The sequence below is a fragment of the Salmo trutta genome, chromosome 9 (assembly GCF_901001165.1).
Source record: "Salmo trutta chromosome 9, fSalTru1.1, whole genome shotgun sequence".
In the NCBI taxonomy this organism is placed as follows: Eukaryota; Metazoa; Chordata; class Actinopteri; order Salmoniformes; family Salmonidae; genus Salmo; species Salmo trutta.
The window spans coordinates 4,518,326-4,543,938 of NC_042965.1; the positions used below are offsets into that span (position 1 = coordinate 4,518,326).

The 25,613-nt window shown below is 43.6% G+C and overlaps 1 protein-coding gene across 8 annotated transcripts in view; it reads right to left on the reverse strand.

Annotated features, from left to right (window-relative positions):
- Positions 1–25,613, reverse strand: part of LOC115199754 (multiple C2 and transmembrane domain-containing protein 1) — a 213,760-nt gene that overhangs the window by 77,439 nt on the left and 110,708 nt on the right. For 5 of the 8 annotated variants that reach the window (XM_029762162.1, XM_029762161.1, XM_029762160.1 and 2 more), the window contains exons 3-8: positions 12,977–13,119; positions 10,861–10,940; positions 10,001–10,112; positions 5,896–5,934; positions 1,972–2,142; positions 700–830 (exon numbers count right to left, since the gene is read on the reverse strand). In XM_029762162.1, coding sequence (XP_029618022.1) covers positions 700–830; positions 1,972–2,142; positions 5,896–5,934; positions 10,001–10,112; positions 10,861–10,940; positions 12,977–13,119 — 676 coding nt within the window. The remainder of the gene's footprint in view (positions 1–699; positions 831–1,971; positions 2,143–5,895; positions 5,935–10,000; positions 10,113–10,860; positions 10,941–12,976; positions 13,120–25,613) is intronic. The other 3 variants (XM_029762157.1, XM_029762159.1, XM_029762158.1) reach the window with 3 other exon arrangements.

Genomic DNA, 25,613 nt, shown 5'->3' on the forward strand with positions numbered 1-25,613 from the left:
CAGAGAGAGAGAGAGAGAGAGAGAGAGAGAGAGAGAGAGAGAGATTCAGAGAGAGAGAGAGAGAGAGAGCGCGAGAGAGAGAGAGAGAGAGAGAGAGAGAGAGAGGTTGAGAGAGAGGCTGAGACAGGGGAGATTCTTTTAGTTTTCCAGTGAGTCAGTGGTGCAATGGGAAGCAGGCAGGCACACCGGTGCTCAATGTGTGTGTGTGCGTGTGTTAATGAATCTGTCAGTAGGTCTTGGACAGAGGGGTGACGTGGACATCAGTGGGCCTGGAACATGACTCAACCAGATGGGTATTTAAGGAGGGGGAAATAGTCAATTACAAGCAAGGACCAGTGGACACTAGCTCTCCAAGAAGAGGTATGGAGAAATGCAAAACGAGCTCCTCCAATCTCCTCTCCTAGCTATTAGCCTCGTCTTAGTGGGGACTTGTCAAACACACATTCACGCACACACGCACATGTAGCGAACGTGAGTCGGGCTAACGGTTTAGTGAACTCAAAAGCAGTGTCACCCTCGGCCCAAGAGGGAATCTCACATCAAATACACACAAACACACACACACACACGGCAGACCCTTAGAGCATTCTAACAAAGACAGGAGGGAGACTTGGCGTTGTTGAAAAATAAACAAAAGAAAGTGTGTGTCAATGCGTGTGTGCTTGTGTGTGAGTGTGTGTGTGCATGGGAGAGGCCCACCTGCCCATGAAGTCGTCCTTCTTGCCTGCGTCTTTGTCCCAGACGGTGATGTCGATGAAGCCCCCCTGCTCCTCATACAGATGGAAGTCAAACTGCTCTCTCCACTGGGGGTTCAAAGTCTTGGGTATCGTCTGCCGAGTGGAGCACACAAAAAGGGGGATATGTGCGCAGCAAATTTGCAATCGGAATTTTATACACCCACAGTGTTAAATGTAACACTTTCTTAGAAATGATATGTGACCATCACAAATAGTGTTAATAAACTAACACAACCAAGAGTGTTGGGTCCCTAACACCACGGGTGTTGCAAATTCTGACGTGAAATGAACACAGGGAATTAACACGTGGTATTACAGTAACTTGTTTTGGGTGTTGTTTTAACACTGTAGGGTGTAAAGCCTTATTTGCATATTTATTTCCCAGGATGTACTGTGTTTGCGTAGCGTGTAAAAATGGTCTGTGCTCGGTTGCAACACTTACTACCGAGTTCCAAACTGCCTCTGGAAGCAACGTCAGCACAATAACTGTTCGTCAGGAGCTTAATGAAATGGGTTTCCTGGAGTGATGAATCACGCTTCACCATCTGGCAGTCTGATGGACGAATCTGGGTTTGGCAGATGCCAGGAGAACGCTACCTGCCCCAATGCACAGTGCCAACTGTAAAGTTTGGTAGAGGAGGAATAATGGTCTGGGGCTATTTTTCATGGTTCGGGCTAGGCCCCTTAGATCTAGTGAAGGGAAATGTTAATGCTACAGCATACAATGACATTCTAGATGATTCTGTGCTTCCAACTTTGTGGCAACAATTTGGGGAAGGCCCTTTCCTGTTTCAGCATGACAATTCCCCCGTGCACAAAGCGAGATCCATACAGAAATGGTTTGTCGAGATCAGTGTGGAAGAACTTGACTGGCCTGCACTGAGCCCTGACCTCAACCCCATCAAACACCTTTGGGATGAATTGGAACGCCCACTGCGAGCCAGGCCTAATCGCCCAACATCAGTGCTCGACCTCACTAATGCTCTTGTGGCTGAATGGAAGCAAGTCCCCGCAGAAATGTTCCAACATCTAGTGGAAAACCTTCCCAGAAGAGTGGAGGCTGTTATAGCAGCAAAGGGGGATCAACTCCATATTAATGCCCATGATTTTGGAATGAGATGTTCGACGAGTAGGTGTCCACATACGTTTGGTCATGTATTGCAATGCTAAAGTAGCTAACAATTGGCTAGGAAATGGGTTGGAAGGTCCAGTACGTGAGGGCTGGTGTAGGTACCTTGCTCTTGTATTTCTGATGGCCCAGTCTGAATTTGACGTAGGGGTCACTGAAGCCGTTGGCATCCATAGGCTGGAGGTCGCGAGCCTCAATCAGACTGATGCTCACTATACCTCTCCACAGCTGAGCTTTCCTGTGGACATCTGACAACCGCATACTTGAATGCAGCTGCTGCGTACACCCACACACACACCCCCACACACACACCCCCCCCACACACACACACACACACACACACACACACACACATACACACACACACACACACACACACACACACACAAGCAAACAGAAACAGACAGTCAATCACAGTATTCTATCTGTAGACACACAGCAATACATATGACAGATATGAAGACCATACAAAGAGATGGAGGCAAAGGACTAAACACACAGTCCAACACAGAAACATTGGAGTCAACTTCTGGTTCAGAGCTTGCCCATTATGCTGTGGATCACTCCTATACATTGTAATATGTACCTGATCTGGGTTCAGATCCCACCCCTGACGCTTCTACTGTCCACTCTACAGGCTTACAGTCACAACCTAACAATGGACATCTGTGTTTTTACCTGGACCTGTATTGATAAAGTGTCTCACAGTAGGAGTGCTGATCTAGGATCAGTTTAGCTTTTTAGATCATAAAGAATAAGACTATGGACAGGGGTGGGGGGCTAATTATAGATCAGCACTCTTACTCTGAGACGCTTTATGAACACTGGCCCTGGTCTATGAGTCTTTGAGTGACAGCAGTAGAATTTAATAAAACCCATTGAGCTGTACCACTGACAGCATGAATTCTGATTGATGCTCCTCCCACCTCAGTTTAAAACCCATTTTCGAACCGTTTCCTAATCGCTTACAGGCTAATTTAACCTCGGCAGGAGTCACACATCTATTGCTTGCTTGTGCGGGGAGAAAAAAAAAACACAAAAATAAAGCCTGTCGGTACTTATTTGTCAAACAAACACATCTCTATGAGTTATCTCACTGTCTCCCTGCCTCATTTGGAGGGGCCTCATTAGCATATCTTTTGTTTGGAGTGAATTTCATTAAACTGTGAACAAACCCTGGCGCACAAGCAGTAGCGCTTTGATGTGGAGACGAGGCCTATTCATTTCCATTCTCCAGACATGAAACAATGAGAGCTGGGCTCTGTGTGATACAACCACCCATACTCGCACGACTGTACAGTAAGTCCAGGTAACCTACTACACTATGTTGTCATGCTAATGGTGAAGGGTGCCGCTCTATGCTAGCTAACGCCTCTTCCGGTGAAAAGCCTAATTGGGAGGCCGCGTAATTGTATTGTTGCTACATATCGCTCATTATGTAAAAACCCATGGCCGATTTGGATTAGGAATTAACAGATTCAACACTCCACGCCCAAAGTAGAGCAGAGAAAATAAAATATGAGGGTAAGTGTTGGGTTGAAATCCCTTATTGAAAATAACAATCAATTTAGGAGCTGATATAGGCTAAAACGAAAGCCCTGTGTGATTGAACTCTTCAACTTATGCGATAACATAGAGGCATGAGCTGGCTTTTCTGGACTTGAAGGGAAGCTGATTTAAACTATTTTAGTGTTATAATTATGCCAGTGGTTCTTGCATTGTTTGCATGTATTGAGTCCAGCACTATACTGGCTTGATTAAAGAGAAGAGAGTGTATAAATAAGTGTGGCGGGAGGGAGGGAGGCAGACACACAGGAGAAGTAGGGCTTGGTGGGGAAGTGCAGCAGTTAGTTAGCACTGGAGATAATTCCCGAGTCACAGGCGGGATGGCCCAGTTTGGAGCTTCAAAGGGTTGGTTTGGGGGAAGCACTACAGCAGAATGTCCGCACCACTCCAACCAGAGACAAACTATGTTACTGTCTCTCAATATAAACTCAATCAAACTTTTACTCAACTGTACTCAACTGTACTCGACTACACGCCTTCAGATCAAGAATGCTGCTCTCAGAAACATAGACAAATGTGGGAAGTTGTTTGTCATCAAGGGTCCATCCATGGGTTTGGTTTCAAATGAGACAGAGACATAAGCCTACTGGTTTTGAACTCCTGAGGGCTTCTATGGTGCAGAGGGAATCAAGGTGACAAACAGGATACAGAACATGAATAGCCATTGGCTACAGATACAGACACGTGCCACATGCATAGGCCAATGTAAGGGAGAAGCAGCCCCTGGACCAGCATTCCTTCTGTAGTAAGGAAATAAAAGAAAGCAAAGATGAGGAACATAGGTTAAGGGTCAATCTGCTAGGCATGATGGGAAATCAAAAGGATATTCACAGGGTGGATGTCCTCATGAGGTAAAAGGGTCTCGTCTCAGACCTGGGAGATCTAGCTTGACAGCAAGTAAACCTCCAACACACAAAGACACACCTCTAAAACTATCTATCCATCCATCCAAAAGGTGCTCTCTCACTCTCTCTCATCACAAGTTCCTTCTCTGAACCTCCTCTTTTCCCTTTTTACTAAAGAAACATGTATACTTTGTTTCTCAGGACTATCTACAATCTTCAAACTAAGACCATTAAGGGCCAGACATTTCTTGGCTTTAGTTTGGCCCTGAAGTTGAGCCTGGCGAGACTCTGTAAAGAGACTAAACTGCTGCCTCAGTCACATAGGCCCCTTAACAATGTGAGAGGTATAGAGATGACAGGGAAGAAAGAGTCACTTTATTTTCTCACCCATCAGCTGCAATACACTAGTCTGGCTAATACCAAACTCAAAGTCCTGTGGAGGCTAGTGGGAGGAGCTATAGGAAGACAGGCTCATTGTAATGGCTGGAATGGAATTAATGGAACGGAGTCAAACATGTGGTTTCTATATGTTTGATGTGTTTGATACCATTCCATTTATTCCATTCTGGCCATTACAATGAGCCCCTCCTCCTATAGCACCTCCCACCAGCCTCCTCTGCTGGAAAGGCTGTTTTAATGTTGTTCCTTCCATTACAACTGTTGGATTTTCAAATCCGAACAGCTCTCTACCCCCACGGGAAGAAAAAAAATCATTTGAGGGAACCAATCAATGTTACATTTCGGAGCGAATATTGCACTAACAAACGTCCTCTTTTCCAGACCAGTGAGTCACAGTGCTTCCTTGCTGGTTGTATCAGCCAGACTAGCAAAACACTGGACTTGCTCCAGTAGGGTCTTGGCAAACTGCTTTCAAGTGCCACACTCCATAACTTAACAATTCCAACTTACAACCCTGATTAGTTATTATATATAATTAATATAGTATCTATTTTTATATTTCAGGCACAAAGAATATGAAATCACAGTCTAAACATTCAACTAAAGTTTCAGTATTGATTCTTGGCTGTAACCTTAAAGACTGGTGCCCAAATCACAATTTGAGATTACTATGTTACAATGGCTACATTTTCACATGGATTCTTTAGCTTCTGGTCACTATAAAGAGACACAAAATTCAGTCAAAGTACAGAAGACCCCATCTGGACTTTTTATTTATTTTACCTTTATTTAACTAGGCAAGTCAGTTAAGAAAAAATTATTATTTACAATGACAGCCATGGAACAGTGGGTTAACTGCCTTGTTCAGGAGCAGAACGACAGATTTTTACCTTGTCAGCTCGGGGATTCAATCTTGCAACCTTTCGGTTACAAGTCCAACGCTCTAACCCCTAGGCTACCTGCCGCCCCTAACCACTAGGCTACCTGCCGACTAACAACAAGCATGTACTGTACATCCAGTATACCGGCTACTCGTCGCTGCTCTCAGTTCACCTGTCTTTATAATGCAGCTTGAGGGAAATAAAACATGAGGGAGTGGGAACTGATAAAGGTGACAGGGAGAGGGGCTGGGTCTCCACCTGAACCCAGGACAGCAGAGGGGTTTGGGTGGGTAGAGTAGGTAGGTAGTTGGTATTAGAGGTAACATGCCATGTATTACCTTATTGGATCGCTTCCAGCTCCTTCTCAAAAGCATGGTCTGTAAATGAGACAAAGCAGTTATAGGACGCTGGAGAGCTTAGAGCTGCAGGGGATCAGAGGGCAGAGGTCAGCCCAGGAGGAGGCAGGGTGAGGAGGACGGTCACAGGCAGCCAAAATAAGCAACACATACAGTAAGAAGCGCTGCCACCCACAACGGCCCATATATACTGTGCTGCACAAGCACAGGGGACAGGTATATATGTGTGCTAGCACACACACACTGGCAGAAAACACACAAATACAGTCCCGCATGACTCTCTAACCCTACCCGTGGCCCTAACCCGTCAATACCTGCAGATCTCAAGGGTATGTGTAGGTGTAACCAGTGTAGAGGAGGTCCTTCAACCATGTTGCTTCCACCTTACAGATTTGCAAACATTGAAGGGTTGTTAGGGCCAAATGGATGGTTAGGAAGTGTTTTGGGACCGGCCAACACACTCCAGGATTAACCAGTGATGGCGAAAGCATCTGTGTGTGTGTGTGTGTATCTGGGCATTAGTTTCTTAGAGATTAGTAGTCATTATGTTAAGGTTATTTTCCAGTTTCTGATTACCATGTAGTACGGTATTTATGAAATGTGAACATATGAATGTGAATCGTCTGTCTAGTTTTGATTCTAGTTTGTCATGGCCTTGAATTCAAGATTTCATTTTGCCCAGTAGGTGGCGATAGAGGACAACATCCATACTGTGTAGTGTTGCTGTGACCTTGTGCTCCTTTTCACAGTTTGAGGGATCCGAAAGGATGCTTAACCCAAATACAGTTTTTTGTTGTGTCAAATGTGGATTCTGTGAATTATCAAACCAAGTAAGGAGCAAAATTAAGACATCAGACCAAACAGAATAAAACATTTCCCCCAAGACTCTCCTCTTGTTCTTTATCAAACATGCAGGGGTCCAATTAACCAAACAAATAATTGAACAGAAATAAATACGACTCTGAAACATTGAGCACGTCCACAGAGGGAAGGATGCACATCATTAGGAGCAATATTACCCAACACTCTTTGAAAATGGAACAGTTTTTTTTTCTTCTAAAAGCAAATTGTTTGTTGTGCGTGTGTGCTCAAATCTTTTTTCTCCAGTAGGTCTACTATACTGCAAATTCATTTCCACCAGTTGAAAGATGGATTGTATACAGTTCAGCAGCTCATAGAGACTATCTATCATTGGCTCGGTGATGTATTATGGAGCCATGCCATTGGCTGGGGAGACATTTCCTCTGAGCCAAATGAAGTGAGAATGAAAGGGATACTGCGGGATTTTACCATTTTTATGTAGTTTCTCAAGCCAATGCTAACTAGCGTTAGCGCAATGGCTAGAAGTCTATGGTATGTTCTAGCATGCTAGCAGATACCCATAGACTTCCAGCCATTGCGCTAACGCTAGTTAGCATTGGCTTGAGAAACTACCTCTAACTTCCTTCATACTGGACCGAGGAACTTGAAGCTGTCGACCCACTCCACTACAGCCCGATCAATGTGGACATTTCCTGTAGTCCACGATCAGATCCTTTCTCTTGCTGACGTTGAGGGAGAGGTTGTTATCCTAGCACCACACTGCCAGGTCACTGACCTCCTCCCTATATACTGTCTCATCGTCGTCAGTGATCAGGCCAACCACTGTCGTGTCGTCAGCAAAATGAATGATGGTGTTTGAGTCGTGAACGGCCACGCTGTCGTGGGTGAACAGAGAGTACAAGGAAGAGACTAAGCACTCACCCCTGTGGGGCCCCCATGTTAATGGTCCAGTGTGGCGGATATGTTGCTGCCTACCTTCACCACCTGGGGCGGCACCTCAGGAAGTTCAGGATCCAGTTGCAGAAGGTGTTCAGTCCCAAGGTCCTGAACTTAGTGATGAGCTTGAAGGGCACTATGGTGTTTGGATATGTACGTACGGTCACTGTGGGGACGATGACATCGGAGCACTTATTAATGAAGCCGGAGACTGACGTGGTAAACTCCTCAATGTTATTGGGTGAATCCCGGAAAATATTCCAGTCTTTGCTAGCAAAACAGTCATGTAGCTTAGCATCCGCTTCATTGGACCTCTTCCGTATTGAGCGTGTCACTGGTACTTCCTGTTTGAGTTTTTACTGGTAAGCAGGAATCAGGAGGATAGAGTTATGGTGAGATTTGCCAAATGGAGGGAGAGCTTTGCATGTGTTTCTGTGTGTGGAGTAAAGGTGATCTAGAGTTTTACGCCTCTAGTTGCACAGGTAACATGCTGGTAAAAATGAGGCAAGACAGATTTCAGTTTCTCTGTATTAAATTCACAGGCAAATAGGAGCGCCACCTCTGGATGTGAATGGTCTTGTTTGCTTATGGTCCTATACAGGTCGTTGAGAGTGGTCTTGTGCCAGTATTGTTTTTTTGGAGGTAAATAGACATCTACCAAAAAAATTTATGAAAACTCTCTTGGTAAATAGTATGGTCTGCAGCTTATCATGAGGTATTCTAACTCAGACAAGCAAAACCTAGAGACTTCCTTTACATTCGTGCACCAGCTGTGGTTAACAAAGAGACACACACCTCCCCTTTAACCTTACCCGAAGCTGCCTTTCGGTCTTGACGATGCATAGAAAAAACAGCTAGATGTACAGTACAAGTCAAAAGTTTGGACACACCTACTCATTCCAGGGATTTTCTTTATTTTAATTATTTTTTTAATTGTAGAATAATAGTGAAGACATCATACTTATGAAATAACCCATATGGAATCATGTTGAAAGTGTCAAACAATTCAAAATATATTTTCTATTTGAGATTCTTCAAAGCAGCCACCCTTTGCTTTGATGACAGCTTTGCACACTCTTGGCATTCTCTCAACCAGCTTCATGAGGTAGTCACCTGGAATGTATTTCAAGTAACAGGTGTGCCTTGTTAAAAGGTCATTTGTGGAATTTATTTCCTTCTTAATGCCAATCAGTTGTGTTGTGACAAGGTAGGGGTGGTATACAGAAGATAGCCCTATTTGGTAAAAGACCAAGTCCATATTATGGCAAGAACAGCTTAAATAAGCAAAAAGAAACGACATTCCATCATTACTTTAAGACATGAAGGTCAGTTAATGCGGAAAATTTCAAGAACTCTTGAATGTTTCTTTAAGTGCAGTCGCAAAAACCATTAAGTGCTATCATGAAACTGGCTCTCATGAGGACCGCCACAGGAAAGGAAGACCCAGAGTCAATTGTTTATCAACAGGACAATAATCCTACACTCCTCCAGGCTGTGTAAGGGCTATTTGACCACGAAGGAGAGTGATGTAGTGCTGCATCAGATGACCTGGCCTCTTCAATCACCCGACCTCAACCCAATTGAGATGGTTTGGGATGAGTTGGACAGCAAAGTGAAGAAAAAGCAGCCAACAAGTGCTCAGCATATGTGGAACTCCTTCAAGACTGTTGGAAAAGCATTCCTCATGAAGCTGGTTGAGAGAATGCCAAGAGTGTGCAAAGCTGTCATCAAGGCAACGGGTGGCTACTTTGAAGAATCTCAGATATATATTTCATAGTTTTGATGTCTTCACTATTATTCTAAAAATAAAGAGAAACCCTTGAATGAGTACGTGTGTCCAAACTGTTGACTGGTACTGTTTATTACCCATGTCCTTGTTCAGCCACGACTCCGAGAAATATATGATATTCCAGATCTTCAGGTCCCGTTGATATGATAGTCTCAAACGGAACTCGTCCAGATTGTTCTCTTGTGATTATACGTTCGCCAATAGAAGGGGGTAGAGACGGTTTATTTACTCGCCATCGTAGTCTTGTCAAGGAGACAGCTAGTTTGCCTCTCTTGCGCCGTCTCATCCTCTTTGGAGCCCCGGGGATTAGGGCCTGGTCTGGAATGAGCAGTATGTCCAACCAGGCTTTATTGAGCCCTTAGACTGTCCTAAGATACTGATGTGGAAACAGACGTTTTTCCTTTTCATCCAAATCCTGGCACATTCAGATATGATATATACATGATTAGTTTGATGATGAGAGAGAGAGCGAGAGAGAGAGAGAGAGAGAGAGAGAGAGAGAGAGAGAGAGAAAGAAAGACAAAAAAATGGTGGACTTACAGCTTCCCTGAAGTCTCCCTCTTTGGGCGACAGTGTGACTGCCAGGTCTAGAGTTCCCAGGTCATGGTCGGGGTACTGGGGGTCCTCAAGGTCAAGGGTCACATCCAGGTTCCTGAAGTGGCAGAGGGAGGACATGGTGACCCGCACGCACATGCACACACACATGCACACACACACTCCCTAGCAAACCTGTGTGTCATGTAAATACAAGTAATTTGCATTTCCATGGAAGTACACTAGAGGGCAGTGGTGCATTGAATAAGTTCTATTGAACCAAGTGTCAAGGAAAATGGGGACAAATAGGTGATTTGTGGGCTTAAGAGAGAGATAAGCAAACAAGGACAACAATGGTGAGTGACAAGAAAAAAAACAACTCATGACATGGCTGAGAGACACCGAGACAGAATGTATTGGAGAACAATAGAGAGAGAGACAGACAGACAGACAGTCAGACAGACAGACAGACAGACAGACAGACAGACAGACAGACAGACAGACAGACAGACAGACAGACAGACAGACAGACAGAAAATATGCTTCTGTGTGAGACAGTTCATTATGTTGCAGGAAAAAAAGGAGGAAAATGAGAGGGAGAAGAAAAGGAAGGAAGAGAAGCAGAAGGAGATGGGAGATGGAGAAAGAGAGGGATGATATGGAGAGGGATGAAGGGAAGGACAAGAAGAAAGAAGAGGAGGATGGGTGAAGGAAAGAGCGAGAGCATGAGAGTGAGCACGAAAGAGAGAGAGCGCGAGAGAGTGCAATCAAAAAAGAGAGAAAGTGCAACAGAGAGAGACAGAGAAAGAAATAGCGAGAGACGAAAGAGAGGTGTAAAGTTGAGTGTTTCCCCTGTCTGTCCAGACCTCTGGTGTTCCAGAGACTCCAGGTAGAGGTAGGCAGAACCCATGAAGTCATCCTGAAGGCCAAAGTCATAGTCAAACACCTGCAGGACACAACACACTGTCACCAGAGAGACCACATACTGTATTCTATAGGGTTGCAAAAATCTGGTCACTTTCCCAATATTCCCAGGTCTTCCAGAAACGCTGTCAGATGACCTGGGATTTGGGGCTTATTCCCTCCTGATTCCAAGAATATTACAACCAGGTTTTCTGGTACTGTACTCTGCTCAGGTGTACTGCACTGTTGTACAGTTGAAGTCGGAAGTTAACATACACTTATATTGGAGTCATTAAAACTCGTTTTTGAACCACTTCACAAATTTCTTGTTAACAAACTATAGTTTTGGGCAAGTCGGTTAGGACATTACTTTGTAATTGACACAAGTAACATTACTTTGTAATCGACACAAGTAATTTTTCCAACAATTGTTTACAGACAGATTATTTCACTTATAATTCACTGTATCACAATTCCAGTGGGTCAGAAGTTTACATGTGCCTTTAAGTTGACTGTGCCTTTAAACAGCTTGGAAAATTACAGAAAATCATGTCATGGCTTTAGAAGCTTCTGATAGGCTAATTGACATCATTTGAGTCAATTGGAGGTGTACCTGTGGATGTATTTCAAGGCCTACCTTCAAACTCAGTGCCTCTTTGCTTGACATCATGGGAAAATAAAAAGAAATCAGCCAAGACCTCAGAAAAAAATGGTAGACCTCCACAAGTCTGGTTCATCCTTAGGATAAATTTCCAAATGCCTGAAGGTACCATGTTCATCTGCACAGACAATAGTACGCAAGTATAAACACCATAGGACCACGCAGCCGTCATACCGCTCAGGAAGGAGACGCGTTCTGTCTCCTAGAGATGAACGTACTTTGGTGCGAAAAGTGCAAATCAATCCCAGAACAACAGCAAAGGACCTTGTGAAGATGCTGGAGGAAACGGTTACAAAAGTATCTATATCCACAGTAAAACGAGTCCTATATCGAAATAACCTGAAAGACAGCTCAGCAAGAAAGAAGCCACTGCTCCAAAACTGACATAAAAAAGCCAGACTACGGTTTGCAACTGCACATGTGGACAAAGATCGTACTTTTTGGAGAAATGTCCTCTGGTCTGATGAAACAAAAATAGAGCTGTTTGGCCATAATGACCATCGTTATGTTTGGAGGAAGAACACCATCCTAACCGTGAAGCACAGGGGTGGCAGCATCATGTTGTGGGGGTGCTTTGCTGCAGGAGGGACTGGTGCACTTCACAAAATAGATGGCACCATGAGGATGGAAAATTATGTGGATATATTGAAGCAACATCTCAAGACATCAGTCAGGAAGTTAAAGCTTGCTTGCAAATGGGTCCTCCAAATGGACAATGACCCCAAGCATACTTCAAAAGTTGTGGCAAAATGGCTTAAGGACAACAAAGTCAAGGTATTGGAGTGGCCATCACAAAGCCCTGACCTCAATCCTATAGAAAATGTGTGGGCAGAACTGAAAAAGCTTGTGCAAGCAAGGAGGCCTACAAACCTGACTCAGTTACAACAGCTCTGTCAGGAGGAATGGGCCAAAATTCATCCAACTTATTGTGGGAAGCTTGTGGAAGGCTACCCAAAATATTTTACCCAAATTAAACTGTTTAAAGGCAATGCTACCAAATACTAATTGAGTGTATGTAAACTTCTGACCCACTGGGAATGTGATGAAAGATATAAAAGCTGAAATAAATAATTCTCTCTACTATTGTTCTGACATTTCACATTCTTAAAGTAAAGTGGCGATGTCATGAATTGTGAAAAACTGAGTTTAAATGTATTTTGCTAAGGTGTATGTAAACTTCCGACTTCAACTGTATATGCATTCATTTTATTTATATTTATTTCATTTTCACATTACATGGCATAAGTCCACTGAAATTAGTGCTGTATTCTAATAACCACATCGCACCTTCCCAAACGTCACAATTACATATTTCAGACGGAGGCAATGGTTAGACAAAGTAGATAAAGATAGTACTAATGCTTGAAACCACATGTGTTAATATCCCAAAACAATGTAGTAGCTCTGAGTCCTCCTACCTTGACATAGAGGGGTTCTCGGAGGCTGTCCACCAGTAGGCTGACTTTCTCTTCCCACACTGGGTTCAGGTTCTTATTGATAGTCTTGCTCCTGAACACCTCCTTCCCACCGATCTTAAACTTCACATACGGATCACTTGTCCCTGGACACAAGACAACAACACGGAGGAAAGATGAGGGTTAGTATTACCTGTCCATAGAGACAGAAGGGAGATTTCTTCTGCGCAAAAGAGATTTGGGTGAAACTGACGAGATAAGGGTGCTTTGTTTTGGGAAAAAGCAAGGTGCTCAAGATGGTGCATAATGACTAAATATTGCTTTCGATATGCCTCCTTGTGTATTTCTTACTGAATCTAGTAATATATCTGTAATGTAATGTCATGCATGTTGTCCTATTCAGAGTTGAATCTCTTTTATCGCGCTGTAGGGGTATACAGATGTCTCTCTCTCCCCCTCTCTCTTTCTTTCCCTCCCTACCTCCCCCCGGTCTAAGGCAGCCTGTCCTCTCCTCTCGGTTGTTATAGTGAGTTGTGTTTATGTTTGTGAGCAGGGGGGGCGCTAACCAGGGCAAGGCAGGTCAGGTCACATAGACAAACACCGTCTGGCCTCAAGACTCATGTCATGTGACTCACACTCCAGGCCCTGTTATCTACAAAAGTTATGCCAACAGAACTGCAGTAGGCTAACATACTTTTGTAGATAACTTGGACGCATTTTGGAAATAAAAGATGCTCTACAGGGAAGACGGAGACCATCCATCCAAATCATGTTGGTGCCTGGACCCTGTCCTCGCATTTCAAGGCCGTGTTGAGACATTGACTCCAAAACAGCCCAACCACTGCTCAGATACCTCATCCCATTCCCACTATTTCACAGTGTTATCATCGTACTGCCACAGATAACCATATTCCCAGGGGTATTGTCAGTGATAACCTTGTGACCATAAAGTTTAATTCCACTGTTAGCTCTGCTACTGTTAACCCAATTGGGAGGCCCACTGTGGTAAGCTCGTACAGTGCTACTATTTCAAATGCCACAAATATGGATACCCTGCTGTTTTCAAATCGTGTAAAGGGCTTGGGCTGTTTCATATCAACTTATGAAGTTTGATTTCAAAGATGGACCTTCTTGATATCTGGATGCATGACACAAGCCTGGATATTTTGGTTCTCACAGACTTAACTAAATGGCTCAATCCCAGATACAGTTAGGGAAAAAAGTATTTGATCCCCTGCTGATTTTGTACGTTTGCGCACTGACAAAGAAATGATCAGTCTATAATTTTAATGGTAGGTTTATTTGAACATGAGAGACAGAAAAACAAAAAAAATCCAGAAAAACACATGTCAAAAATGTTATAAATTGATTTGCATTTTAATGAGGGAAATAAGTATTTAACCTCCTCTCAATCAGAAAGATTTATGGCTCCCAGGTGTCTTTTATACAGGTAACGAGCTGAGATTAGGAGCACACTCTTAAAGGGAGTGCTCCTAATCTCAGCTTGTTACCTGTATAAAAGACACCTGTCCACAGAAGCAATCAATCAATCAGATTCCAAACTCTCCACCATGGCCAAGACCAAAGAGCTCTCCAAGGATGTCATGGACAAGATTGTAGAACTACACAAGGCTGGAATGGGCTACAAGACCATCGCCAAGCAGCTTGGTGAGAAGGTGACAACAGTTGGTGTGATTATTCGCAAATGAAAGAAACACAAAAGAACTGTCAATCTCCCTCGGCCTGGGGCTCCACGCAAGATCTCACCTCGTGGAGTTGCAATGATCATGAGAACGGTGAGGAATCAGCCCAGAACTACACGGGAGGATCTTGTCAATGATCTCAAGGCAGCTGTGACCATAGTCACCAAGAAAACAATTGGTAACACACTACGCCGTGAAGGACTGAAATCCTGCAGCGCCCGCAATGTCCCCCTGCTCAAGAAAGCACATATATATGCCCGTCTGAAGTTTGCCAATGAACATCTGAATGATTCAGAGGACAACTGGGTGAAAGTGTTGTGGTCAGATGAGACCAAAATGGAGCTATTTGGCATCAACTCAACTCGACGTGATTGGAGGAGGAGGAATGCTGCCTATGACCTCAAGAACACCATCTCCACTGTCAAACATGGAGGTGGAAACATTATGCTTTGGGGGTGTTTTTCTGCTAAGGGGACAGGACAACTTCACCGCATCAAAGGGACGATGGACGGGGCCACGTACCGTCAAATCTTGGGTGAGAACCTCCTTCCCTTAGCCAGGGCATTGAAAATGGGTCGTGGATGGGTATTCCACTATGACAATGACCCAAAACACACGGCCAAGGCAACAAAGGAGTGGCTCAAGAAGAATCACATTAAGGTCCTGGAGTAGCCAGTCTCCAGACATTAATCCCATAGAAAATCTGTGGAGGGAGCTGAAGGTTCGAGTTGCCAAACGTCAGCCTCAAAACCTTAATGACTTGGAGAAGATCTGCAAAGAGGAGTGGGACAAAATCCCTCCTGAGATGGGTGCAAACCTGGTGGCCAACTACAAGAAACGTCTGACCTCTGTGATTGCCAACAAGGGTTTTGCCATCAAGTACTAAGTCATGTTTTGCAGAGGGGTAAAATACTTATTTCCCTCATTAAAATGCAAATCAATGTATAACATTTTTGACATGTTTTTCTGGATTTTTGTTGTTGTTATTCTGTCTCTCACTGTTCAAATAAACCAACCATTAACATTATAGACTGATCATTTCTTTGTCAGTGGGCAAATGTACAAAATCAGCAGGGGATCAAATACTTTTTTCCCTCACTGTAAGGACATTGATATTGTTGATTACAACATCTTCAGGTGTGACAGTCAGAAAAAAGAGAGAGGGGTGGCTATATTTGTGAAATAAACTCTTGTGGCAGTTATGTTCTCTAAACATCACTATGCTATCATATTTTTTTTACGTGTCGAAATTCCTCTCCGCAGGCTTTGATTTTTTTAAATAAATGATGGTTCAATTTAAGCTGGTCCGCCAGTCGACTGCCTGCGCCTCTTGGCTCGATTGGAAGTTTTGTCAACTAGGGAATCTTCATTTTCTTTTCAACAACTTTACACTTGTGCTAGACGCTTTGCCCAAGATTGATGACCCACTGGGCGGATTTGCTTGAGCCTTTCTTGCTGCAGCTTTCTGCTCCTCTGATTTCAGAATCTTTAACACATTTTTAACCTTACAATTATTTCTGGTATCATCCCCAGGTTCTGGAAGGCGGCCCATATACTCCCCCTTCACAAAGGTGGTGACCCGTGACCTAAATAATTATTGCCCCATTTCATAATTCACTTGGACTAGCAAAAATTCTAGAATCCTTGCTAAATACTCACATACGAAATGTATTCTAAATGTACACCAGTCAGGTTTCAGACCAGGTCATTTGGTTTTAAATTATGTTCTTAATTGCTTGGATAAGAAGAAACACTGTGCAGTCCTTTTTATTGACCTGTCTAAAGCCTTCGACAATGTGGATCCCTCATTACTTTTCATTACTTATTCAGAGGCTTTCATCAATTGGCCTGGACCAGGCTGCCTGTAGCTAGTTTGGAAATGATTTAAAGGACAGTGTTAAATCAGGTTTTCCAGACATTTCAAAAGGTGTCCCACAGAGATCAACTCTTGGTCTGGTTCTTTTCACTATTTACATAATCAATATTGGTTAATCTTTTAAAAAAAACATTCACCTGTATTCTATTGCCCCCACAGCTGACTAGGCCCTGTCATAGCTTCAATATGCCTGTATTGCCCTTCAGAAAGCCATTGTTGATCTAAAATTGGTACTAAATGCAGGTAAAACCAAGTATATGTTATTTTCCAAATCACGTAAAAATATATCTGATGATTTATTCATACATACTTTGGATGGTGCCCTCATTGATCACGTCCTCGATTATAAATATCTTGGCATCTGGACTGACGAAAAGCTATCTTACAAAAAAGCATGTTGATGAGTTAGTTAAGAAATTAAGAATTAAAATAGTCTTCTATAGTAACAGGTCCTGTCTTTTGTTAAATAGCAGAAAACAAATCATTCAGCCAATATTCATTCTGGTTATTGACTATGGCGACATCACCTATATGAATGCAGCTGCTACGGTATTGAAGCCATTGGACGCAGTTTAACATAGCAAATTGCGCTTTACTACGGGCGATAGCTTTAGCACGCATCATTGCATTTTGTATCAGAAAGTAGACTGGCCTTCCTTGAAGTCTCATAGATCGATACACTTCTGCCATACCTTACCTCAAGTTACCAGACCCTGACTCAGGGATGGCTAACCCTGGAGACCCTTTCAAACTCCACTGAGTTATGTCATTCTGCTTCTAGTTTTTTTCCCCACCTCGTGGAGTAATCTCCAAAAGTCCTTAAAGTTGGTGGATTTGGTGCCTCTAGGGAAATTCAGGCGGATGTTATGAGGGCCTTTTTACTGAAGAACGTGTTTGTTTAATATGTGTTCTGCTTTTTGTGTTTAGTGTTTGCTTTTCATGTGTTGTGTAACTTATTTGTATAAAGATATGTATAGTGTAATTGTTGTTTATTGGTGTAGTTTATTGGTTTGTTTGACAGGTCATCGTTGTTAATAAGAATTTGTTCTTAACTGAGTTAACTGTAAAAAATAAAGGTAAAGCATCATTTTATTTTTATGTGACTAAGGATAAAGCCTAATTGGCTGAGACAGAGGCGCCGCTGCTTCGGAACATGCTGTGGGGTCGTAGGCCTCAGGACTAAAAAGGCTCTCTTTAATTAAGAGCTCACTCTCATTAAAACTATCCTCTCTTGAACTGTGGCTAATTTGAAGCTGTTTTGTGAAGGGTGCACCCAAATGACAGCACACACAAGTATACACACCAGGCCAGGGGTCATTTCAAATTGAAGGAAATCTGGAACTAAACTTAGATAACAATTCAAAAGTGAAAGAACGGCTTCTATTTTCAACGACTTCTCAATAAACTGAGGAGTAGAAGCTATTTACTTTAAAAGTATTTTGAACTTTTAATACATTCACTTCCTGAATTGATTGCCTTCAATTCGAAATTGACCCCAGCCCTGATGCACACATACTTTACATACACACAGACATTCATGAACACACACACACACACACACACACACACACACACACACACACACACACACACACACACACACACACACACACCACTTCAGCAGAGGAGATCAATGATTGATATTGACCACTAGATGGGGGTGTTTACGTAGAGTTGTCCCTGTGTCTGCTAGATCCTGCTGATTCGGACTCATCACCGAAACTGGCCATGTAGATTGGACAGAAGCTTCACTCTATCACACACAGGTAACCCAATATACGCATGCATAAACAAGCATAAACATGCATAAACGTTACCCTTGCCTATATGCAAAAACACTCTTATATCCACAGCAGCACAACTCTATTCCTGACATCCCTTAAAGATCAGTGAACTGGTTTATAGTTCTCTCTATATGAAATCAATCCTGATGGAAAGCAGATGAAAATGATAAATGTCAAACAAATATGACTGTGTAGATAGATAATGTTGGTGGCCGGGCCTTCTTCAGTCACACCAATGGGTTTGGACAGGCACTTTATCTAATTTGAATGAACATAAACACAGAGTAGCTTTTCAAAATGTCATAGTCATGGACATCTGGGCTTTGTTTGGAGAGGAGATAATGGAGTGCATCAGCTTGACAGTCTGCTCACGTTCAGTGGTCCATAGTAACCTGGGTAGTGGTTAAAGCTGGATCATGCATGCAGGCACACACCTCAATCTCACAATGTGTGTATGTGTGTGTGTGTATCGCCACTGAATGTCCATCATAACTTCCTGAGGTTGTTGATCATTTTGTGTCACATGATTGCAGAGCAAAACCCAACTCAGCATAATGCAGCCTATCAGTGCTTTCTTAACCGTACCTCTTCCTCCTTCACCAGCTCACACCGAGAACGGAACTTGGGACCTCTGTCTCACACACGTGACCGTCCCCTTGACGTCTTAGCTAGCTACTCCACTGAAAAGCTAGCAATTTGATGGCGTGGGTGGATATTTTTTTAAACTGAAGAGTGCGTTTACCAATCCCCATCGGTCACACAGTCACTCATCCTCCATCCCCATAAGTCTATCTGATATCACCAGCCAAACACCCACTCTCCTTACTGACCCCGCAGAGGCAAGAATGGAGGCCAGGGCTGGCTGGGAGCTTGGCACTGTGTGTGTTTCCATGTGTCTTTTCAGATTAGCATCAAAGCAATGATCATCCATCTCTACTACAGTCATTAAACCTACCACACAAACTGCATTAACATAATCACACAGTCACCCACCCACTCGAATAAATCAAAACGCACGCACGTACGAGCGCACACGCACACATGGAGTGTTAGTGTGGCATTAATATCAATACAAACAGCCCTATCACCAGTCCCCTCTCAGGATGAAATTAGACAGCTAACTACGCAATCCACAAACACTACACACACACATTCCCACAGGTGTCGGACAAACTCACCTACATACACTGAACTGTGTTTAGGGATCGTATTTCTTAGGCTTGGGCGGTATGAAGATTTTCATATCATCATACCATCCTTCTCTCACCCCGGGATTAACGGTATTACCAGCATAGCACGCAAGGTGGCATTAAAAATGCAAGAAAATCCCAGAATGCTGACACAATTAGCACAAACTAATAGCGAAATCACATAGAAGCTGTTAGCTAAATGCTAACGATTGAAAATGAAAAGAAACTAATTGCAAAGACAGGCAAATCCAGCTCATAAAGTCATACAAGGATAGCTAGTAGCTTCTGAATGTCATTTTCGGTGAGTGTGGACATTTACAAGCAAAAGTGAACGAGAGAAATTGGGTAAATGAACAAAGTTGTGATGCATGCTTTTCTGAAGGAAGAGCAGCAGGTGTACACGGAGCAGAGTAGAGAAGAATGGAGGGGAAAAAAACACTAGAAGGAAGCACAGGGGAAAAAATGGCAACTGTACAGATAACTCATCCAGAGCTCTTTGACTTCTGGCAGAAAGCCATTATAAGATATCTGATGGCAAACATTTAGTAGTGAATTGCAAAATGGAACTTCATCATCTCGTGTACACCACACAACATAGACTCACCGATAGATATTGAACTCTATGGACTCACCAGCTCCCAATTTATCCCGTTGTGCTGTTTACAAACGAACGTGACTGGCTCAATTATTCTGAGGAATTACGGCAAGCTTCATAATGTGACAGATGAAATGAAGAACGCAATCTGCTTCATCTCTTAACGTATTGCACAAGCTGACTGCAGGTAAAAAGTAGCTACAAATATTCAAATGTATTGAAAAACTTCCAATAAATAGTATTGACGGTATTGAAAAACCCTTCCATGGCTTTTTCCAAATACCCCGGTATACGGTATGTATGGTCTACTGCCCAGGCCTAGTATGTGTCATGAGTCTCAGAGTAGGATTGCTGATTCAGGATCAGGAACATTACTGTGCCATTAGTATCAATACAAACAGCCCTATTACCAATCCCCTCTCAGAGTTAAATTAGAACAACTAACTACGCAATCCACAAACACTACACCCACACTAACAATCGTCGTTGTAGGTAGACCAAAATGCAGCGGGTATATTTATCATCTTCTTTTATTGAAGGAAAAAACAAAACACTTACACAAAACAAACGACGAAAACAGTCCCGTAAGGTGCACAGACTAAACAGGAAACAACCACCCACAAACACAAGTGAAAACACACACACAACTAAATATGGCCTCCAATCAGAGATAACAACAAACAGCTGCCTCTGATTGGAGGTCATTGACAAAACTAACATAGAAATAGAAAAACCACATTGAAATAGAAAACATAGAACATAAACCAAAAACCCCGAAACACACTAAACAAACACCCCCTGCCACGCCCTGACCAAACTAAAATAACAAACAACCCCTTTTACTGGTCAGGACGTGACACACACATTCTCACAAGTGTCTGACAAACTCCCCTGCCTTTTTGATCACAATGAATAAGACTACATGGACAGAGGGGACCTGATCCTAGATCAGTACTCCTACTCTGAGAAACTTGATACATACGGGCCCAGACCTAAATTTGGAGCAAAAACAATGGCCAGCGACGGCAAAGGCAATCTAACAACTCATTAACATCATAGTTCTCCTTCTTGTCCATCACTTCAATTTCCATATTACTCCTCTCAAATCCCGCATACATTAGCAGGTTCATGTTTTTCATCATTAATCTTGATCTGGAGGCAGCTCTGCAGAGTGGTCACTAGCTGGCACAAATCATCAAATCGGATTTGAAACCTAACCCTAATCTCAACCCTACCCACACTAACCGTAACCTTAAATTAAGACCAAAAAGCTTATTTTTGTTATCATACATTTTTACATATTTTGTTATCATACATTTTTATAATAAAGCCAATTTTGACTTTGCAGCTGACCCATCTAGTGGAAATTGCAAAATTCTGCCTCCAGGGTAAGATTCATGACAATGAATGTCAACATGTCCCGTGTGGCTCAGTTGGTAGAGCATGGTGTTTGCAACGCCAGGGTTGCGGGTTCAATTCCCACGGGGGACCAGTACAAAAAAAACAGTATGAAATGTATGCATTCACTACTTTAAGTCGCTCTGGATAAGAGGGTCGGCTAAATGACTAAAATGTAACCTGCCACACGTTATCTTATTCATAATATAGTCCCATTCATAGGCTTCATTGTGTCCAACATGCAGTCTGTCGGACAACTCAGCCATCAAGTGCTTTTTTTGTACTTGCATTCTAGTGGCATACAGCTCATTATATCATCACGTGCTGTATGCTGGGGGGGGGCTGGGGGGCTGAGTGGAAACGCTGACATAACAGTGACACGATTCTGTGCTGCCAGCCCAGCAGCTTATGGCTCTGTGACGAGATGTGCAGTAAGGCCTGCCCGGGATGAGATGTGCACTTTACTACCCCCCACCCCCACTGATGCCCTTCACAGGCGCATCCCAAATGGCACCCTACTCCCTACATAGTGCACTACCTTTGACCAGAGTGCTCTGGTCAAAAGTAGTGCACTGTGTAGGCAATTGAGTGCCATTTGGGATGCAGTCGCATATCTCTGCAGGACAAGAGCAGGATCAGGGCTGAGGCATGGCTGGAAACAGGAAGAGCATAGTGAATAGCTACCATACTGTGAAGGGTGTAGTAGTTACTAGTTAGTAATGGGTGTCAACAGAAAATACATGTGAAAGATAGTAGGTGTTGAAACCATTGAGGGTTACTTGGAAGGTACTTGGAAGGTACCACACACACTTCAATTACCAGGGAATATTCAGTGCAATGACTTGGTAAGTCGTGAAAACAGGCTATTTTCCCCCTCATTTTTTGGTGTGCCGTTAGAAAGAAATAACAATTGACGGCATGCACTTACACACCTGAGTTATTCTACTCCTCCCTTACAGTTACAGGGAAATCACATAATGGCTAGAAATAAAACAAAGTATTCGTGAAGCCAGAACAGGTCAACCCTAATTCAGTTCTACATCAGATGCTCAGGGTCTCATATGGATCAGGCAATAAGCCGAGAAATCCGCTATCGGATCCCCACACGATGTATCTATTCTCTGGACACGCTCCATTCCTTCCCTTTCTCCCTGCTGGGTCGATAATATCCCCCGAGCCGCTGCTGCTCTCAACACACCACCATGGCCAGCTTTATGACGCCATAAATATGTATGTTAACGCTGTCCATCCAACAGGCTGAAGAGCATAAAATGAAGGTGCCTGCCTAGAATGGTGCTGGAAGTGGCTGGTCATAGGTGGGTGGTGTGTGTGTTATATCTCACACACAGGTGGACTGGTGGTCAGGGGAACAGGCACTATGGAGCATGGGAATGAAAAAGCTGGCAGAGGCCCAACTTTCTCAGTCAGCTCTGCTCAGTACGTCATCATCACTCATAGTGCCCACATAGAATGTCTTTTACACGCAGGGACGCATGGATGCACGGACGCACACACGCGCAGGGTCTACATCTATCGCAGTCCAAACCTCTCAAACCAAGTAAAAATCATGAGTGTACGGAGGAGATGAATCAAGTTGACTCTGAGACGAGCAGAGCTCCAAGCTCCATGTGTTTCTGAAGCTGAGGCTTATTTATGTGGCCAATTAAACTGTATTGGATTCCAGCTACCTCAACTAACTTGACAGGCAGCTGAAAAGGCAATCCAATACACACTCGTCTCTGCTCTCATCAACTTCAAGCCGTCGACAGAGGGAATAAAACATGCCAGGTAGGCACGCTCCCTTGCCAGACATTAAAATTGCATCAATCCGCTTTTTACTTACAGTAAATTGACCTCATGAAGTATCATAGCATGAGGACATCACCTCGGACCCCCTACGGTCCTACACCTGAGAGAAAATGTGCATCACCCACATAAGATGAGTGCAGTGGTAACTGATAACAACACATGTGTGACATCACTGGCTGAGGTCCCTCCAAACAGTCAGGTCAGTTGGAGGGAGTGGGCCCCATACCGCCACCACTCTCCTGACTCAACAGTAGTGTCTGCCAGCCCAGAAGACTGAAGGTGTGTATGTCATACCTGGATATACCATCAACCTATTTTCAGCTGAAACAAATATGACAGCATGGTTTTCTGCTGTTTATATCATGTGAATTGTATGCTGAACCTACAAGACAAACAGGAGAAAATACCAACCAGGACCACTATATATATATGTTTTATTACCTTTATTTAACTAGGCACATCAGTTAAGAACAAATTCTTATTTTCAATGACAGCCTAGGAACAGTGGGTTAACTGCCTTTTTCAAGGGCAGGGCAACAGATTTTGACCTTGTCAGCTAGGGGATTAGATCTCGCAACCTTTCAGTTACTGGTCCAAAGCTCTAACCACTAGGCTACCTGCCACCCCCTATGTATGTATGAATGTATATATGTACACTGAGTGTACACAACATTAGGAACACTTTCCTATTATTGAGTTGCACCCCCCCCGCCCCTTTTGCTCTCAGAACAGCCTCAATTCATCGGGGCGTGGACTCTACAAGGTGTCTAAAGCGTTTCATAGGGATAATGGTCCATGTTGACACCAATGTGTGTCAAGTTGGCTGGATGTCCTTTGGGGTGGTGGACCATTCTTGATACACACGGGAAACTGTTGAGAGTGAAAAACCCAGCAGTGCTGCAGTTCTTGGCACAAACCGGTGCACCTGGCACCTACTACCATACCCTGTTCAAAGGCACTTAAATATTTGGTCTTGCCCATTCACCCTCTGGATGCACACATACACAATACATGTCTCAATTGTCAGTAGACTTAAAAATCCTTCTTTAACCTGTCTCCTCCGCTTCATCTACACCGTTTGAAGTGACATCAATACGGGATCATAGCTTTCACCTGGATTTACCTGGTCAGTCTATGTCATGGTTCAACACCAAAGTGCCCACGAAGCTCATCACTAAGCTAAGGACCCTGGGACTAAACACTTCCCTCTGCAACTGTATCCTGGACTTCCTGACGGGCCGCCCCCAGATGGTAAGGGTAGGCAACAACACATCTGCCACGCTGATCCTCAACACTGGTGCCCCGTCGGGGTGCGTGCTCAGTCCCGTCCTGTACTCCTTGTTCACCCACGACAGCGTGGCCAAGCACGACTCCAACACCATCATTAAGTTTGCTGATGACACAACAACGATGAAACAGCCTATAGGGAGGAGGTCAGAGACCTGGCAGTGTGGTGCCAGGACAACAACCTCTCCCTCAATGTGAGGAAGACAAAGGAGCTGATCGTGGACTATAGGAAAAGGAGGTCCAAACAGGCCCCCATTAACATCGACGAGGCTGAAGTGAGGCAGGTCGAGAATTTCAAGTTCCTTGGTGTCCACATCACTAACAAACTATCATGGTCCAAACACACCAAGACAGTTGTGAATAGGGCACGACAACATATTATCCCCCATAGGAGACTGAAAAGACTTGGCATAAATCCCCAGATCCTCAAAAAGTTATACAGCTGCACCATCGAGAGCATCCTGACCGGTTGCATCACCGCCTGGTATGGCAACTTCTCAGCATCTGACCGTAAGACGCTACAGAGGATAGGGCTTACGGTCCAGTACATCACTGGGGCCAAGCTTCCTGCCATGGGGGTAGAAGCTGTTAATGAGCGGTAGGCCTGATCACCTTTATACTAGGCGGTGTCAGAGGAAGGCCCCAAAAACTGTCAAAGACTCCAGTCACCCAAGTCATAGACTGTTCTCTCTGCTACCACACGGCAAGTGGTACCAGAACGCCAAGTCTAGGACCAAAAGGCTCATTGACAGCTTCTACCCCCAAGCCATGCTGAACAATTAATCAAATGGCCACACAGACTCTTTGCATGGACAATATGGACACATATAAAAAATGAATATATTTGAATAGATTCTTTAAAAGTTATTCAAGTATAAATTACCAAAGTTATCATAGATTACCTGTTAATTAAATTTGGTAAATTACCGGTAGCTTTGCAACCCTGTGTTTACAACTCTAGTGAAATCTTGCTCTCTACCTCTCAGCATTTCAACTCA